General features: G+C 36.3%; 1 protein-coding gene across 1 annotated transcript in view; it reads left to right on the plus strand.

Annotated features, from left to right (window-relative positions):
• Positions 1–7,383: 7,383 nt before the first annotated feature.
• The window catches only part of LOC150082761 (transcription factor E2F5-like), a 49,213-nt gene continuing 38,123 nt past the window's right edge, over positions 7,384–18,473 (plus strand). Inside the window, exons 1-2 of the mRNA XM_090378272.1 lie at positions 7,384–7,494; positions 16,021–16,130. Coding sequence (XP_090234398.1) covers positions 7,384–7,494; positions 16,021–16,130 — 221 coding nt within the window. The remainder of the gene's footprint in view (positions 7,495–16,020; positions 16,131–18,473) is intronic.

Below are 18,473 nucleotides of genomic sequence, written 5' to 3' on the forward strand. Positions count from 1 at the left end.
TTTTTTCAGCCTGGACTGTACTTGTTAACAGGAGAGATTGCTTCTACAGGGATGGGATACACTTAAATAGAAAGGGTGCAAGAATATTTGCTGATGCTATCGAGGCAGTGTTAGGTGGGTCGGAAAACTGCTAGTTTGGGGGGATACAAAGACTAATAGTTTAACAGTAACCGCAGGCAGAGGTGAAGGTGATTCTTGCACAACTTCTATTAGAATAAGAAGCGACCTGGAGCGAGGGGTGTTGGGGGTTTCAGGGACGGATGGCAGTCATCATGGAATAGTTGGGTATATGGGATGTGTTAGGGTAACAAGGAATAGGCATAGGAGCATGTATGCTTGCATGTATACCAATGCTAGAAGTATAGTAAATAAATTTGATGAATTTGAAGTGTTGGTCAAGACATCAAAGGCGGATATTGTTGGGATAGCAGAGACGTGGTGTCACAAAGATATAAGGAATGCAGAATTGGAATTTGGGGAGTACAATGTGTACAGAAAGGATAGACAGGACAGAAAGGGAGGGGGTGTTATGCTGTTAATTAAGAAAAACATAAAATCAAAGGAAGTGCACCCAGTTAATATAGATGAACAGTGCTCTGTTGAGTCAGTTTGGTGTGAGATAAGCACTGCGAAAGGAAAAATAAGAGTAGGAGTGTGTTATAGGGCTAATGACTTGAATGAGTACAATGAACAATTGTACAGAGAAATAGAGTGGGCCAGTAAATCAGAATGTCTTATAATGGGGGATTTTAACTTCCCAGATATTGACTGGAACTTGTGGGTTGGTCACTCACACATTAGTCAGACTTTTGTGGATTTATTGGATGATTGTTTTCTGCAGCAGCATGTTCGAGAGGCAACCAGAGAAAGTAACACTCTTGATCTGGTTATCAGCAGTGATCATTCGTGTATTAAGAATTTGCAGATAAAGGAACCACTAGGTGGCAGTGATCACAGTGTGCTGAAGTGGGATTTACTCAAAGAGGTAACTACCGTCAGGGGTAAAGGAAAGGGTTTTTGCTTCCGTAAAGGGGAGTACAGTGGTCTCAGACAGTTTTTAAAGTCTGTACAGTGGGATCAACTGACGATGTTACAAACAGTAAATTCTAAGTGGGAAGCATTCAAGGAATTAATCGTGGAAGCTACTAGACTTTATATACCGATTAAGAAATATCGTTCAAGGTTTAGGCCTAAATGGTTATCAAATGAACTAATGAGACTCGTGACAGAGAAGAAAAATGCATGGGATGCATATAAATTATCAGGTGACGCAGAAGCCTGTGGCAGATATAAGCTAGTCTGTAATCAGGTCACAAAGGAGGTTCGGCAGGCGAGGGCGGATTACGAGAAATCTTTGGCAAAAGATGCTAAGAAAAACAGCAAGGATTTCTTTACTTATAGAAACTCTAAAAGGAAGGGGATTAATATGATTAGTCCACTTGACATCGATGGTTCGACTGTTGATGATCCTGCTCAGATAGCAAACAAACTGAATGAGTATTTTGCATCTACATTCACACGTGAGGAATTATTACAGTTTGAGAATGGAAGAAGGTTATCAAATTGTAGCAGTGTGCTTAATGATTTTGTAATAACTGAGAGCAAAGTGGAGGAGAAATTGTTGAAGTTAAACATAAGAAAGGCACCTGGGGTGGATGGGATCTATCCAGTTATTTTAAAGGAGGCGGCAAAGCAACTAAGCAAACCCTTAGCCATAATTATGAGAGCATCCTTGTACTCAGGGGAGCTTCCCACGGACTGGAGATGTGCAAATGTATCCCCAATTCACAAAGGTGGATCGAAGGGTGACACGAGTAATTACAGACCAGTTAGTTTAACTTCTGTTCCGGGTAAAATAATGGAGTCACTGGTTAAAGATGCATTGCAGGATCATCTAGACAAGACTGCAGCAATAATTCAGACACAGCATGGGTTTGTTAAGGAAAAGTCTTGTCTGACAAATTTGATTGGTTATTATGATGTGGTCACAAAGGAACTGGATGCAAAAAATAATTTTGATATCATATACTTGGATTTCAGGAAAGCTTTTGACACTGTTGCGCATGGAAGACTACTGTACAAATTGGAGCAGAATGGTATTAAGGGTAAGTTGCTACAATGGATAAAAGGATGGTTAAGTGGGAGAAGACAGAGGGTGGTAATCAATGGGTGCTGCTCTTCGTGGACTAATGTTATTAGTGGAGTCCCACAGGGTTCGGTGTTGGGTACACTGTTGTTTTGTGTATTTATCAATGATATTGATGAAGGTATATCAGACTTAATGTCGAAGTTTGCAGATGACACAAAGGTTGGCAGGGTTGTTAATGACAGTAATGGCAGTGTGCTACTGCAACAGGATCTAGATAATTTGGGCAGATGGGCTAAGAAGTGGCAACTGAAGTTCAACCTTGACAAATGCAAAGTACTGCATATGGGGAGAAGTAACCCCAGAGAAACGTACCAACTGTGTTGTACTACACTTAAGGTGGTAGAAAATGAAAAAGACCTGGGAGTAATTGTGCAGTCAGATATGAAGTTTTCTGAGCAGTGCAGACAGGCTGCTAGGGTGGGTAATGGGGTTTTGTCAATGATATATAGGAATTTTGCTAGCAGGGAAAAGGAGGCGATTGTCCCTCTGTATAAGGCAATGGTCAGGCCACGCCTTGAGTACTGCACAGGTCTGGAGGCCTCATTTTAGGAAGGATGTAGATTTGCTTGAGCGTGTACAGAGAAGAGCAACACGATTGGTGAGGGGAATGAAGGGATTCTCTCACCAAGAGAGGCTTAAGTTCTGCAAATTGCAGTGGCTGGAGACTAGGCACCTGCGCGGTGATCTGATTGAGGTCTATAAGGCCTTGAATGGGTTGAGCACGCTGAATTCTGATGGGATCCTTCCACTTGTTCAGATTACGAACCTACGGGGACATTAGTTCAAATTAAGAAAGGACAGATGTAGAATAGATGTGCGGAAATTTGCCTTTAGCCAGCGGGTGGTTAATTGCTGGAACAAACTTCCATCTGTCGTTGTGGAAGTTGATAGGTTAAATAAATTTAAGGAGGAACTGGACAGGTATTTGGAGGGAATGGTGTGATTTTTTTTTTTTTTTTTTTTTTTGGCTGATGCTGCATAAGCTTGCTTTCTTGCATCATGTGCCGCCACTACTACTACTACTACTACTACTACTACCAGTTGAGTTGAACGCGTCTTCGGTAGGACAATGGTTACGATTACTGTTCTTCCACTCTGTGGAAAAGGCATAAGTTCGAATCCTGATAAGAATTTTTACAGATTTTTTTCATTCTGTAGCCAAGTTCATCTGTCGCAGGCGAGGGCTACACGAGGAAACGTGGTATATGGTAACTACCCATATGCAGTATTTTGCATATGGGTAGAAGTAACCCCAGAGAAACGTATCAACTGTGCGGTACTATACTCAAGGGGATAGAAAATGAAAAATATCTGGGGGTAATTGTGCAGTCAGTTATAAAGTTTTCTGAGCAGTGTAAACAGGTGGCCAGAGCAGGTCATGGGATTTTGTCAATGATGTACAGGAATTTTTCTAGTAGGGATAAGGAGATGATTATCCCTTTGTATAAGGCAATGGTCAAGCCACGCCTTGAATACTGCGTACAGGTCTGGATGCTTCATTTTAGGAAGGATGTAGAGTTTCTAGAAAGAGTACAGAGAAGGACAACAAGTTTGATAAGGGGAACAAAAGGATGTTTTCACGAAGAAAGGCTTAAGTACAGTACTTCAAATTGCAGCGTCTGGAGACTAGGCACCTGAGAGGTGATCTGATTGAGGTGTATAAAGCCTTGAATGGATTGAGCAGGCTCAATGTTGATGGGATTTTTCCTCTTGCTCAGATTACAAACCTGAGGGGGAATAAATTCAAATTGAGGAAAAACAGTTGTAGAATAGATGTGCGGAAATTTGCCTTTAGCCAGCGGGTAGTTGATTGCTGTAACAAAATTCCATCTGTTGTTGTAGAAGTTGATAGCTTAAATAAATTTAAGGAAGAACTGGACAAACGTTTGAGGGAATGGATGGGTGAAATGGAATTTTTTTTTTTTTTTTTTGGGCTGATGCTATATAAGCTTCCTTTCTTGTATTATATGCCTCTGCTAATGGTAATGCTAATTCTAACTGAAGTTTTTCCTCCAGCCAGATGGTCAAACTAACCATAAAACACACAAGCAACTTACAAGCAGAATACACTAACTCCTTATTGCCTTATTTGCTATTTGCGTTAAATTGCTGTGTTCAAATAAACAAGCAAACAATTATTCAAACTACACAATTAATTTTTATCAAAGAAAATTCAAAATACACAAAATATACGATGTGTTTAAAATGCACAAGTTGGCACATTTTCGGGACGTTTTCGACCGACTAACTTAGCCACGCTGTGATATAAGATAAGAGAAAGCCAATAAGAATTCGTCCCGTTTTTGAATTCAGGTCTTCCAGATGAGGGTGGAAGGAAACCGATTGTAACCACAGAACTGCAACGAGTACATAATGTACTTTATGATTCTTTATTTAAACATTATAAAATATTTAAATAGGAATAATATAGTGAACATCATACCAAAGTGCATTGAAATGAAGAGAAGATGGCAAACGAACTTTTAATTTGACTAGTGTGTAACGGACTCATGGAACAATACTCCTATGATCTATATTGCTGCACTTAAATATAAATATAAAATTTTAATTTATTTTGTTTATAACAGGGGAGGAAAATATGTTTTGTAGAATGTAATATTGCAAACTTTTTTTTTTTGCAGTCTACTAATCAAATCAAAATTTTGTACATAAATAAATAACTCTTGGATATGGATCAAACAAGGAATCTAAGTTTCAGTGTACCACTTAGGCATTTTTGTTCCCATAATCTGTAGTAATCAATTATCAGAGAGAAACTAGGAAATTAAACATCTTCCCTCAGTTGTTTTTATATTGTAAGATATTATAATTGACTTGTTCAGTGATGCTAGAAGATTTTAATTCTTAAATTAGGATTTTATATTATTTCTATGATGATTTATTGAACCTTATCCTGTAGAGATAGGTAGCTCATAATCCCACTGTATAAGGCAATTGTAACCCCACATTTGGAATACTGTGTTCAAGTATGGAGAACTCATCTGAAAGAAGAAATCGAGCTTCTTGAGAGTCCAAAGACGGACAATTCGCATGGTGAGATCGGCAAAAGGGCGACTGTACGAGGAAAGACTCCGATTGTGTGGGCTACAGAGCTTGCAACCAGACACCTCAGAGGTGACTTCATTGAGGTTTTTAAGCTCTGAGAGCGATTAGTAAAATGAATGAAGGTGGAATTCTCACTGTTACAGAAAATTCCAAAACTCTGGGCATAAGTTCAAATTACAGCGGAAGAGGTTTAGATTAGACTGTAGGAAGTTTTCTTTTAGACAGCAAGTCATTGATTGCTCGAACAGGTTGCCTTCGCGTGTAGTTGAGGCTGACAGTTTGAATAAATTCAAAAGTCAACTGGATAGTTATCCATATCAAGAGGAAAGCAAATAATTTGTATTTTCTTATCTACTTGGGTTTTTTTTTTTTTTTTTGGCCAGGGCAGCAAAAGTCTCTGGCTTCCTTGCACTGTATGGCTATTACTGTCTCACCTATTATGTATGGCGCGAGGAACTTTAATAGGCTTTTTTCACTCCATGGTTGAGTTAGTTGATCTCAGGCGTAGATAGCAAGGTTTTTTTTACCCAGAAACTGGGTTTTTTTCGTCCAGAAAAATAAGCAAATCGACCAGAGAACATTCGCAATTTACAGACACAAATACAGTTTGTTATAATTTACAGGTGACTTTAATATAATAATAAAATAATGTACCATGTGGACGCTGCGTGGTAGCACAGTGGTATCGTCACGGTCCAACCCACACTGGGTGGAAAAGGCCCGGGTTCGAATCGCGTCGATGACGCGAGGAATTTTAATGGGCTTTTTTTTCACTCCGTGGCTGAGTTAGCCGGTCTCAGGAGTAGACAGCAAGGTTTTTCCTCCAGAAACTGGGGTTTTTCGTCCAGCAAAACAGACATAAGACACAACACGGCAGATGAATTTAATTATTCAGGTGATCTAAAAATAATAGTACCTAAACATCATGGGTCTGCGCGGTAGCACAGTGATATCGTCACCGTCTCCCCCCACCGGGTGGAAAAAGGTCCGGTTTCGAATTGCGTCGATGATGCGAGGAACTTTTTTCACTCCATGGCTGAGTTAGTCGGTCTCAGGCGTAGATAGCAAGGCTACCCCCCCATCAGAAACTGAGGTTTCTTCGTCCAGCAAACAGGTAAATCGACCAGAGAACACACGCAATTTACAGACAAAATAAATATATGGGCAAATGTAATCAGTTACGGGGGACCTTAATATCATAATTTGTTGTTGTTTGTTTTTTGTCTAAACATCATTTCTGACCAGGTATACCCTTTCATGTCAACAGTCTTCCCCTCTGGCGGTGTCGTCTTTCAGCAGGATAATGCGCCATGCCACACTGCCCGAATTTTTCGAGACTGGTTTGTGGAACATGAGGAAGACTTGCAGGTATTGGATGCCCTGGCCTCCAAATTCCCCAGACATCAATCCCATCGAGCATCTGTGGTTTGTGTCGGAACAGCAACTCCGATCTGCGGAGTTGCTGTTCCGACCACCACACACCTTAGAGAAGTTAAAGGATCTGCTGGTTACGTGTTGGTACCAAATACCACAAGACAAATTTAGAAATCTTGTAGAGTCCATGCCTCGCCTGGTAACAGCTGTTTTGGCTCATCGGTGTATATATAAGAATATATAAGATTATTATTTATTTATTTATTTTTTTTTTTTTTTTTTTAGCTATATGGTGCAAGGTAGCCTGAGGCTTATTATGCTGCACCAGCCAAAAAAAAAAAAAAAAAAAAAAAAACATTTCTGAATTACCTTGAGAGAGAGAAAGAACAAGAGAGTCAGAACTAGAAGAGAAATCACCAAGAAAGAGGAGAATGATAATATCCAGTTGAGGACCCTGGGTGTGACAAGCCCATACTCACCAGATATGAGCCCCTGGGATTCTATATATAAGTTACATTTATTTCTTTCATCTTAACTTTACGAAGTTAAGTATGTTTTTACATACTATTTGCCTTTAGTATGTTTTAAATTAATTCCTTACTTGTTTGGGATTTCATTAAAATAAAAAAAAAGATATAAACAAAACTTTAAACGTGTTGTTCTAAAAAATACATACGTACTGTACTTTTAACTTTTGTTTATCCCTTTGAAACATAATACTTTTTACCGATAGAGGGCAGTTAAGCATCGATGATTTTCGTTTACACGAGATTAAAAACCGTTGTAATACAAAGATGGCTGATAGTAACACGCCAAGTAGACACGAGAAAAGTTTAGGACTGTTGACTACTAAATTTGTCTCGTTATTACAGGAAGCAAAAGATGGAGTTTTGGACCTCAAAGTGGTAATTCAAGTTCTGTTCATGTAGATTTTTAAAAAGCGAATAATCATGTAGTAAATGAGAGGATTTTTAATATGTTAATAAGCATAGCTTGCGAAATGCTGATAACGAGTATTGAAGATATGTAACGTGTTTTCCTTTAACTGTCATTGTCTTTATTGTGCTCGTTAGGATGGGTACATGTGGGGGCATTTCTACAACGCAAATATATATATAAATTTCAAATTTTATGGATCATAATTTATGCGAAAGTTGCGTCTCCTATTGATTTTTAAAACACTTCAAATTTTATTAATTTAAAGTTGATTGTTCTTTGGTTATTGTATTTAATCAGTTTCTTTTAGTGCTATATAACAAAAGCTCAAGCTTAGACAAAGGCCTATTTTATCTATTAAAAAAAACTTAAAAGTAGTTCTTACGGAAGATTATGTAAATAAAATATTTTTCATTATTGAAGTGATATTCAGATGTCATTTTATTTGTAAATTGTAAACAACCATTCATGTATTTTTGTCTGACATCCCATTGAAAATCAACAGTACCCTGAATAGGTTAGAAAATTGCTTGATAATTGAGAGAACTAATAAACCATAAACATACTAAAATATTTATACATTTGTGTGTAATATTTGTATAATACAAATTCACAAGATGAAAAATTCCTAGCATTTTTCCAAGGAGGTTGGTGTGATTGTTTTGTTAGTTATTTTAGCATGATTGCTTTGGTGTACTAGTTCATATAGCTTTTCATATCTCTATAAGTGCATGATCATAGGTTGAAAAATATATGAATGGTTGTTTACAATTTACAATAAAATGACATTTGATGTGCATGTTGTGTATATGCTCTCTGCTTGAGATGAGCTAATTATAGCCAGTTGAAGAGGCTTTTAAGAATATATACAGTCTCCAGTTGAATTTAAACCCAGATATCTTTCCAAACAAGTAACGAGTAATGAACTTAGTGTACAGTAACAGTTGTTGGGGAGGTTGGTTTTTAGTTTGAAAGAATTATTTCAAATATAAACACATTGTTTCCCAATTTACCATTTTTTGTGTTAATAATGTTATTGTTTTATATTTTATATATTATATCAAAAATGTAAACTATTTAAAAATGGTTCAGCTGTCACTAATTTTTTTGTCAAAAAGAATTTAAAATAATAAAAACTTGTCCACAACTTGTTTAATCATTAAAAAAAAAGTAAAACACATGCATGATATTGAAACAACTATGCATTGCACACAAAAATTAGTCAAAACTGTATTATAATGCCGTTATTATTCAAATTCCTGATTTCAGTATTTTGTAATTAACCTGTCTACTGTTTCATGAATTGGAATCAAATGAACATGCTATTCTGATTATATTTGAGGAGTTTTTTTTTTTAATCGTAGAATATAATTTTTATATGTGGTTGAATTGGAAACTCTTAATTCTAAAAAAAAAAAAAAAAAAAAATCTGTTTATACTCTGGGAGTTTGCAAGGCAGATAGAATCTAAGACCGTGGCAAACCTAAATGCACAAATGTACCCTCATATTTGATCACTCAGCTGTGCTGACTGTTGTACAGAACTTATCTGGTTCTTTCCTTATCACTTAATTTATTTTGCTTTTTTTATTAAACCTTCACTGACTCTTTCTGGCTTCCACTGTTTTTTTTTTTTTTTTTATGTGAACCCCAAACACGAGAGGTATTAGAACCTATAGTACTTAGTACCGTGCTTGGATTACCACAAAACATAGGAATGGAATGAAATTCGCAGAAACATGATGGATACATTTCCCTATTATATAGACCCTTCCTCCTTTTTAATATATCTACGCAGACTGAGCTAGCTGGGTGGGTAAAGTGCCTGCCTGGCAACCCAAAGGTCGTGGGTTCAAATCTTGCCTCGGGCTTGGATCAGAGTAAAATGCAAAAACTTTGGGCGGTGCATTATGGCCACAGAAGCCAGTGCGCCAACAACTAACAAAAAAATATATATATCTACTCACTTATCAGGAAAGATTAGTTATCAGTGCTTACATTCTAACAATTATAAAAAATATAGATGGAAGGAAGCACTTGTGGCATCCTTCAGGTTTAGAATAAACACTAATTATTTTGTAATCAGTAGTAAATTGAAGTGAAACAGAAAACACTGCATCATCATTTAGGGATAACTAGTAGGTAGAGGCACATGGGAGGATATGCTCTCATTTGCAAATTCATTAAACAAGAGATTAAAGAAGGTTGGGTTTCTCAGAAGCTACACAATGGATGGAAGGTTTAAAACCTTTTACTTTAATCTAATTAATATCACAATCTCTATTATTGGTGGTAAACTTTCTAATGATATATCATTCACTCTCGGAAGTTACAGTAACCATTTGAACAATAATATTAACCCTTTACACACTAAAGTAATGGCCCTCGTGGGTAGCAAGGTTGATAGTATTGCTGTTCTCCTACACCAGGTGGAAAGAGTTGAGTTTGAATCCTGTGGATGATGTGAGGAATTTTTATGGGCCTTTTTTGTTGCTTTCAGGCAAGGGTAGCATGGTTTCTCCAGCAAACAGAAAATTGACCTCAGAACACATGCAGTTTTCAGACAATATACACTGAGCAATATTGCCTTAATCACTGATACTCCTAAAATCCAACAACAGCAGAAGAGGCAAAATATCAAAAACTCTTGGAAAATTAACATGGGTGTTAATTTTCCAAGAGTTTTTGCTAGTAGTGAGATTTCTTTTCACTCCAAAACAAGATCTTAAAGAACCTTTTATGGTTGTGCTTTTCCAGTTAACCAGGACTGTTGTCACTGCTGTATAACTCTTGTAAAGAGCCCTCATGCTTTCAAGAAGTTAATGTTAATGCTGGAGGTCAGTCAGTAAATTCCATTTCTCTTTGAGGGCAGATTTTAGGTCATGGAAGGTTATTGGGGAAGGATGGTTACTTGCAATTCACCCCCCCCCCTCCATTCTAGGCATGTTTTGTGTCAGCAACCTGCGGCTCTTTGAACATGTAACTGCAGCTCTTTAACTTTTAGCCCACATGTAAGACAAGTGCCGTATTTGTGTGAGCAAATATTTTCAAACATGAACTATTTTTTTTAAAAAAATAAATCAAGAAACCATCTGAACAAATCAAGTCTCTTAGCATGCTTAAAGATGAAAATTATGGTATACTCGCCTGATGTTAAGAGACTCACTCAAGATGTTCAGCAGCAAAAGTCACATCATACCTAATTAGATGTTTGTTACGTTTTTTCAGTATTAATAAATAATATTTCAAAAAATATATTTTTCTAATAAAACAAATTCCATTTCTTAAAAATTCCCCCCTTCACCCCAGCTTGAGCTGAGGTGCGGCTCTTCAGATTCTTTTTTTTTTTTTTAATTAGATCAAAAATGGCTCTTCACTCAAAGTTTGCCGATCCCTGTTTATGGGATTCAGTGTGGGGATCTGTCCTATTCCAGAGGATGCCTCTGCTTTCAAGAAATTTATCAACCAGCTGAGCTCTGTGATGAAGTATATTTTCATCAATAAAAAGGAATTGAGGACCAGTCACATCCTGGAACAGCATTACACAGCCTGAAGATTTTATCTCTTATATTAGGCAAAGTTTTATTCTCAAAGTCTTGGTGTGGAGTGCAACTATAAATAGTGATGCCTATCTATAGTGACTGTCCTAAGCATTTTCCTGCCCATGGCACATATGAATTTTACCATCCCTTTAAGATTTTTTTTTTTAAGAATTCTTTCCTATAGCTTTTCCTCTCTTGCTGGGTACTGAGTACATTCCAGAGGGTGTCCTTCAAAAATGTTTGAATTTAACATAATACGTACAAAGGAACTTTGTACGAATTATGTTCATTTGTATGTAGAGTATAAAATGAGAACCAAATTTGAACAATATTTTTATTTATATTCACACTTTTATCTACTGCCTAAGTCCAGTGTCTCACTACCTTATCCTACATATTGGCTCTTCTACTTTTGGTAATGGAAAATAATGGAGTACCTACCCTCTCCATTATTCCCTTTACCAAATTTTTCTTTTCCCAACTGTTGGAAGGCTAATATTGTACTGCATTCTTTTCAGGTGTAATATTGTTGAGAACTGCTCTTTGGGCTCTTGACTCATTGGAGGACAGAATTTGATTGTATTGTTCACTGTTTTAATTGGTTATGAATACATAATTTTATATTAAAGGCTCTATACATGGTCTTTTGACCTTGAGAATTAGTGCATATGGGCCTTGGCCCTGGAGGCACGCATAGGATGAAGCCGTTATTATATGTGTGTATTGTTCACTGTCAGTTGTACTCTGTGATAAATGAGATTTCTGTTAAAATTGAGTTAGGAAACATGCTATTCTTCTAAGCTAGGAAATCATAGTTTCCAGGTGGGCTATCACAGAAATCCTTATACCCACTGCCACGAGGCATTTGCCAGGTAGTAGGGAGAAAAGAAACACTTAAAAATCTGAGCAGCCATTATGTGGTAAACTCATTATGTGAATAAATGGTGTTTACCTTGCTTGTTGTTAGCTTTAAACTCACACAATGGCAACTTTTCAAAGCAGCTGATATCAGCATTCTCGTGTTATGCTGTATGATGACCTGTTGATAATTAAGCTCCGAAAATTAAAATGTTTTAAATTTTATGTGATTTAACATCTGTATGTTAAATTAATTATAAATGATATATTATTGCCAGCATTCTGAAGCAACACCAATGGAAAAACCCACAAGGGATGATAAATTTTATTCTTCCCACTCCCTGACTTATTATGACACATTCTGCATGTGAACAAAGCACCACAAGATAAACAGTATAACGTTGTGAATGAACAGTGTTCTTTAAATGCTTATTTTTATTTTTTTTTTTTCTATGATCAATTTAAAAAGGATAAAGTTTATATCAATGTTGATTAAGAAACTAATTACAAAATTGCCTCCTGTTAAACTGCCTGAACTTTTTTTTAGGAAGTTGCATGTTTTCACATTAACCCATGAGTTGAGCCAAAATTGAATCACCGGGGTCTCCAGTAGCTATTGAACTTTGTAGTCCAGGTCATACTTATGCTAATGAAATGTGAATTTCAATATGTGATGTGTGAAAAGGTCAAAAGTTAATAAAATGTTATGAATACTAATGGCCATCTGCTTTACTGTCTACGTATTCGTTGATCTCAGTCACCATGTAAATCAGTATCTTAGAGGGCTAACTGTTCATAGTAGCAACTGTTCTGATACTTGCATTTGACAAAATGCAAACAGGTAAACCAGGAATGTGTCACTAGCTTGCTTTGTCAAGCATCGCTCTTTCTTTGCAGATTTTTCATTTCCAAATTTTTACTATGGTCTGCAAGATTTACAAAATCTTCCTAATGCAATGCATATGATTAGAGTAGGGAAGGTTGAGAAAATTGAATACATATGAAACAGATAACATATATATATATTTTTTTTTTATTGAAGACTGCACTTGTTCTCCATCATCAAGTGCCATTAATCACAATTTGCTGTATGGTCATACATGAGCAGAACAGCTTTTAAAGATTAGCAGTAAGAAAACTGCTTGTTTATATAATCAGAATACATTTTAAGCTGGAGAATAAGTTCCAACAACAAGTAGAAGTGCATGTTTTGAGTTTTACTTTGTGAAACAATTATGATCATGACTAAGTTGGCAGGTGGAAATATTTATAAAGACATTTGAAGATCTGTGCAAAGCAAAGAAAACTTTCAATCTTGTGTTTTTATTATTGACTCTTCCATATTTGTTGTTATCTTTATATTCCTGAAACCTCACTTTTATTTAGTAAACCATTTGGTGTATATAAACCTATTATATTTTCTGTACCGTAGGGGACAGTTTTTTTTTTTAAATGTTACCTAAAATTCCCCAGCATCTATGGTGTAAAGGTATACTAGATGTTTTCATGCCTGGTCACAGCTAGAGGAGTGTTAAAAATGTCCAGGTGGCCTTCTAAAGAAGTTTACTCTTCCAGTGTGCAGCTAGTCCAGAATCACACACAACAAAGAAAATGAAAAGGATGATTGCTGAATTAAATACCAAGTTTGGTTGTAATTGCAGGAGGCCTTAGCTGATTGTGCCCATTTGACATTTTATTTAACAAGTCCTTTAAAGCATTCGTGTGTGAGGAGTGGACCCAATGGATGAAAGTGCACCAAATCATGATTTAATGTCAACAGGAAAGACTAAGCTATTTGATGATTTCACGATGTCCAATGCCCTTTATGATACTGAAGGTGTGCATTCTTTTGAAGAAAGTGGCACTTCAGACCTTAATGTGCAGCGATGAGTGTAAAATAGCAACAGTGAGATTTTGAGGTTCTACAAGGAGTAAAATCTTGAACTTATTCATTTATTCCACACTGATTTTGTGTAATTAGCTGTTATTAATCTGTGTTTCAAATATGTATATACAATAAAGTATTTTTTCCCAAATTGTTTCTTCTAAAATGTGAGTGTACTTTATTGGCCAGAAAATATGGTACTTACTTTGACAGGAAAGTTAATGTATTTGTAACTTCTATGGGGCCCCTATTGTTAATTTTATTGATTCAGTATGAATGTTATAGGGGTATGTGGGACCACTGTCCTCCTTTGGCCTGGGGTTCAGGTGCATTGCACTGGTTTGCTACATGGAGCATTTGAATCTGCAAGTATATAATCTTGCTACCTAGTACTGTCACCTGTAATTGGGAGAGGACAATGCCAAGACCACATTACATTAGGATGCTTGGTGCATTATGCATGTACTATGTTATCTAAAAATTTCATCAGTTCATTCAACATTTTAATGTCTGTATGCATAAAGGCTTTCTCTATCTATCCTATGATCACATGACCACAAACAGGTGGGGGAAAGCCAGGTGGGTAAGGTGCCAGCCTGGCAACCCAAAGGTTGCGGGTTCAAATCCTGCCTCGGGCTTGGGTCAGAGTACAAAATGCAAAACTTTGGGAGGTGCATTATGGCCACAGAAGCCGATGCGCCAACAACAACAATAAAAAAAAAAAAAAAAAAAAGTGGAAGAATCTTGGAGTAAGGTTCCTGACATTTTTGACTTTTGCATAAAGACCATGGTTAGAATAGAAATCTGAAGTGGAACTTGTATCTGTGATTTTCTCTACATGAAAGTGTGAATATGGACATTCTTAATGTTGAATATTCAAGAAAGGAATGAAATGAGGTTATTCCTTCCAGAGAAGATTTTGATGTTGCAATTAATGTGTGTGTGGGGGGGGGGGGAACTAGATATACATGGTGTCTCAAAAATACACGGCATAACTTCAGGAATGGGTTCCTCATATGTAGACAATAAAAATATTTTATATCAACATAGTTCTGGAAATGCTTGGTTCCTGAGTTATTAACTGGAATGTCTTATCTCCTGCATGTGATTTCCTTCATCACAAGGTACTGACAGAATCTGATGGTTTTATGGTTTTCCATTCCAACCATGTACTCAAATCAGGAGCAAGCAGATATGCACTTTATGTACGGTTTGGCGGACAGCAATGCTCTGGAAGCTCATCGTTTGTACCACAAAAGGTTCCCAGAACGAAGATGTCTAGACAGGAAAACAAACATGTGTTCTGATTCCGGGTGTGTGCTGATTTTGCATCTGCTGATTCCAGGAGTGGCATGCACAAACATGCAAAATCTCCTCCTCTACTTCAGGAGTCGTAGATCTTGGTCGTTCTCTGTCGGTTGCACGAGGTGTAAAAGTCCCACGTTCACATAGGTGGTGATGGATACCCTCAGATATTTTCCTCTCTGGACATCTTCGTTCTGGGAACCTTTCATGGTACAAATGACAAGTCTCCAGAACATTGCCATCTGCCAAACCGTACATAAAGTGCACATCTGCTTGCTCCTGATTTGAGTACATGGTTGGAATGGAAAACCACCAGATTCTGTCAGTACCTTGTGATGAAGGAAATAACCTGTGGGAGATAAGACATTCCGGTTAATAACTCAGGAACCAAGCATTTCCGGAACTATGTTGATATAAAATATTTTTATTGTTTACATATGAGGAACTCACTCCTGAAATTATGCTGTGTATTTTTGAGATACCCTGTATATTATAGTGTCGTTTGTTATTTCCTGTATTTATTATGCTTTGACATGCTGTTTGTATATATCACAGAAATATGTCTTTTGAGTGAATGAAATTATTATCTTTTAAATTGAGAAACTTTATAGTTTCTGAAAGCTTCAAATTACTCCTTGTTTAGTTTATTTTTAGGCTGTAGTTTTTCTGACACCCAATTTTTAATTGATTGATTTAATTAATTTTGTCTGTTTTCACTCCACCGATGCAACTACAATGCTATGGTTTCAACAAAATAACAGAAGCTACATACTGCAAATTATTTAACACATAGATTGCATATTCTTTTATGAATCTATTGATTGAGTATAGTTTTACTACATATGATCAGAGTGAACCACTGTCTTATGTTTTTTTTTTTTTTTGAGTGTTGCTGTTTATTTTTAGGCTGCAGATACTTTGGCTGTCCGACAAAAAAGACGAATATATGATATTACCAACGTATTAGAAGGAATTGGATTAATTGAAAAGAAATCTAAAAATAGCATTCAGTGGAAGTAAGATTTTATAATTATCATTTCCTTTATATTATAAATTTAAACTTTCGAATTATTATTCTAGGCATTAGTATATGAATTTTGGAACTTAGGAGGGGATGTTAATGAATAGGATGAAAAACTTATCAGCGACTAAATTAATATTATAAATTATAGTTTCAAACAGTTTAGAGAGAGAGAGAGAGAGAGAGAGAAAATGAATCTTTATTGCAACTAGATAAATACAATGTATATAAATGTAGGTAAAGTTGCAAGTATCCCATCACGGCCAAAAGCCAGGGGCTCAACATCAGAATTAAATAATTATATACACAACAATGTAAAAACATTTTAAAAAATGTGATATACATTGTATACTTGCATCATGTGAGGAATCATGATATGCTATCATGATTCCTCACATGATGCAAGTATTTTAGGTTACACAGAAACACGTTTCATTTGTTATATTTTCTGGCATTAATAGTATTAACAATGGTTAGGTTATTTATGTAACATTATTAACCCTTTGACAAATCAGTTGCTAAAATGTAAGTTCCTGTAGTTTTTTTTTTTTTTAAGGGTTTATTGTCAGAAATAAAAACCAGTTCTACAATAATTCTTAGCAAGATGCTGTATCACTACTGTATATTAAGAAACTTTAAGATTAAAATAATAAATATGAAAAAAACTTGTCTTTTCCTTGTTTCTAATTTTCTGATCGTCTTTTTATGATTGTGTTTTTCTAATTGTCTAATTACACCACTCTGCATAGTTTTTGACGTTTGTAAATTAATAGCTGTTTTTAACTGTTTTTCATGCTGATTTTAGAAATGTTATTCGTTTTTTTCTATCACATATTGTTTTTTCACAAATCACCTAAATTAATGTCCTGAGTTGTATTTTTGAATGTATTAAGTTAGGGGTAAATGCTGGAAATTTGTAAACTAAATCTTCATGTGTTGATAACATTGCCTTCAGTCATTTGTTTCTTGATCTTGAGAGCCCCATGCAGCAGTGTTTATCAGTGTGAGCTCAGTTTATTTTTGAGGTTATTTTGTCAAACTTGTACTGAAAAGTGAGTAAAATGTCTTTGTGCAAGGCTTTGAACAATCCAAACTCTGTGACTGAGATAAACAGTGGGCTCCACATAAAGTTTGCTGAACCTGTGTTAAAGCATTGAGATTGTGGGAAAATGGTAAAAAGGAGGCTGTACCATTTGAAATTCCTGTAATTTGGCAGGAGCGTACAAAACCATTCAGATGACTTACTTTTGCTTAGTTAATGTAGAGGAATATAATGCAAAGAGTAAGATGGGTATTGTTTATCCTAATCTCTCATCTGCCAGTAGACCATTCCCACTTGGAGATAACCTGCTGATTTCATATCCTCCACTTATATTAAGAGAAATATTTGGCAAAGGATGCAAAGAAAAACAGCAAAGACTTCTTTACTTATACAAACTCTAGAAGGAAGGGGATGAATCAGGTTGATCCACTTGATATCGATAGTTCGAGTATTGATGCTGCTCAGATATCTCACAAACTGAACGAGTATTTTGCATCTACATTCACACACGAGGAATTCTATAGAGAAGAGGAGGACAGAAGCTTATTAAACTTTAGCAGGGAGTTTTAATGATTGTAATAACTGAGAGCAAAGTAGAGAAGAAATTGTTGAAGTTCAACATGAAAGCACCTGGGGTGGATGGGATCTATCCAGTTATATTAGAGAAGGTGGCAAAAAGAAGTAAGCAAACCCTTAGCCATCGTTTTGAGAGTATCTTTGGACTGAAGGGAGTTTTCCACAGACTGGAGATGTGCAAATGTATCCTCAATTCACTGAGGAGGATCAAAGGGTGACACGAGTAATTACAGACCAGTTAGTTTAACTTCTGTTCTGGGGAAAATAATGGAGTCACTGGTGAAGGAAGCATTGCAAGATCATCTAGACAAGACTGCAGTAATAATTCAGACACAGCATGAGTTTGTTTAGGGGAATCTTGTCTGACCAATTTGATTGGATACTTAGGTGTGGTCACAAAGGAACTGGATGCAAAAAATAATTTTTATATCATATACTTGGATTTCAGGAAAGCTTTTGATACTGTTACACATGGAAGACAATGGATGAAAGAGTGGTTGAGTGGGAGATGACAGAGACTGGTAATCAACGGCTCTTCATGGACTAATGCTATTAGTGGAGTCCCCCAGGGTTCGGTGTTGGGCACACTGTTGTTTTGTATATTTATCAGTGATATTAATGAAGGTATACCAGGCTTAATGTCTAAGTTTGCAGATGATATGAAGGTTGGCAGGGTTGTTAATGACAGTATGCTACTGCAACAGCATCTAGAAAAATTGA

The sequence above is a fragment of the Mastigoproctus giganteus genome, chromosome 7 (genome assembly GCF_048544385.1).
Source record: "Mastigoproctus giganteus isolate SK-2022 chromosome 7, ASM4854438v1, whole genome shotgun sequence".
Taxonomy (NCBI): domain Eukaryota; kingdom Metazoa; phylum Arthropoda; class Arachnida; order Uropygi; family Thelyphonidae; genus Mastigoproctus; species Mastigoproctus giganteus.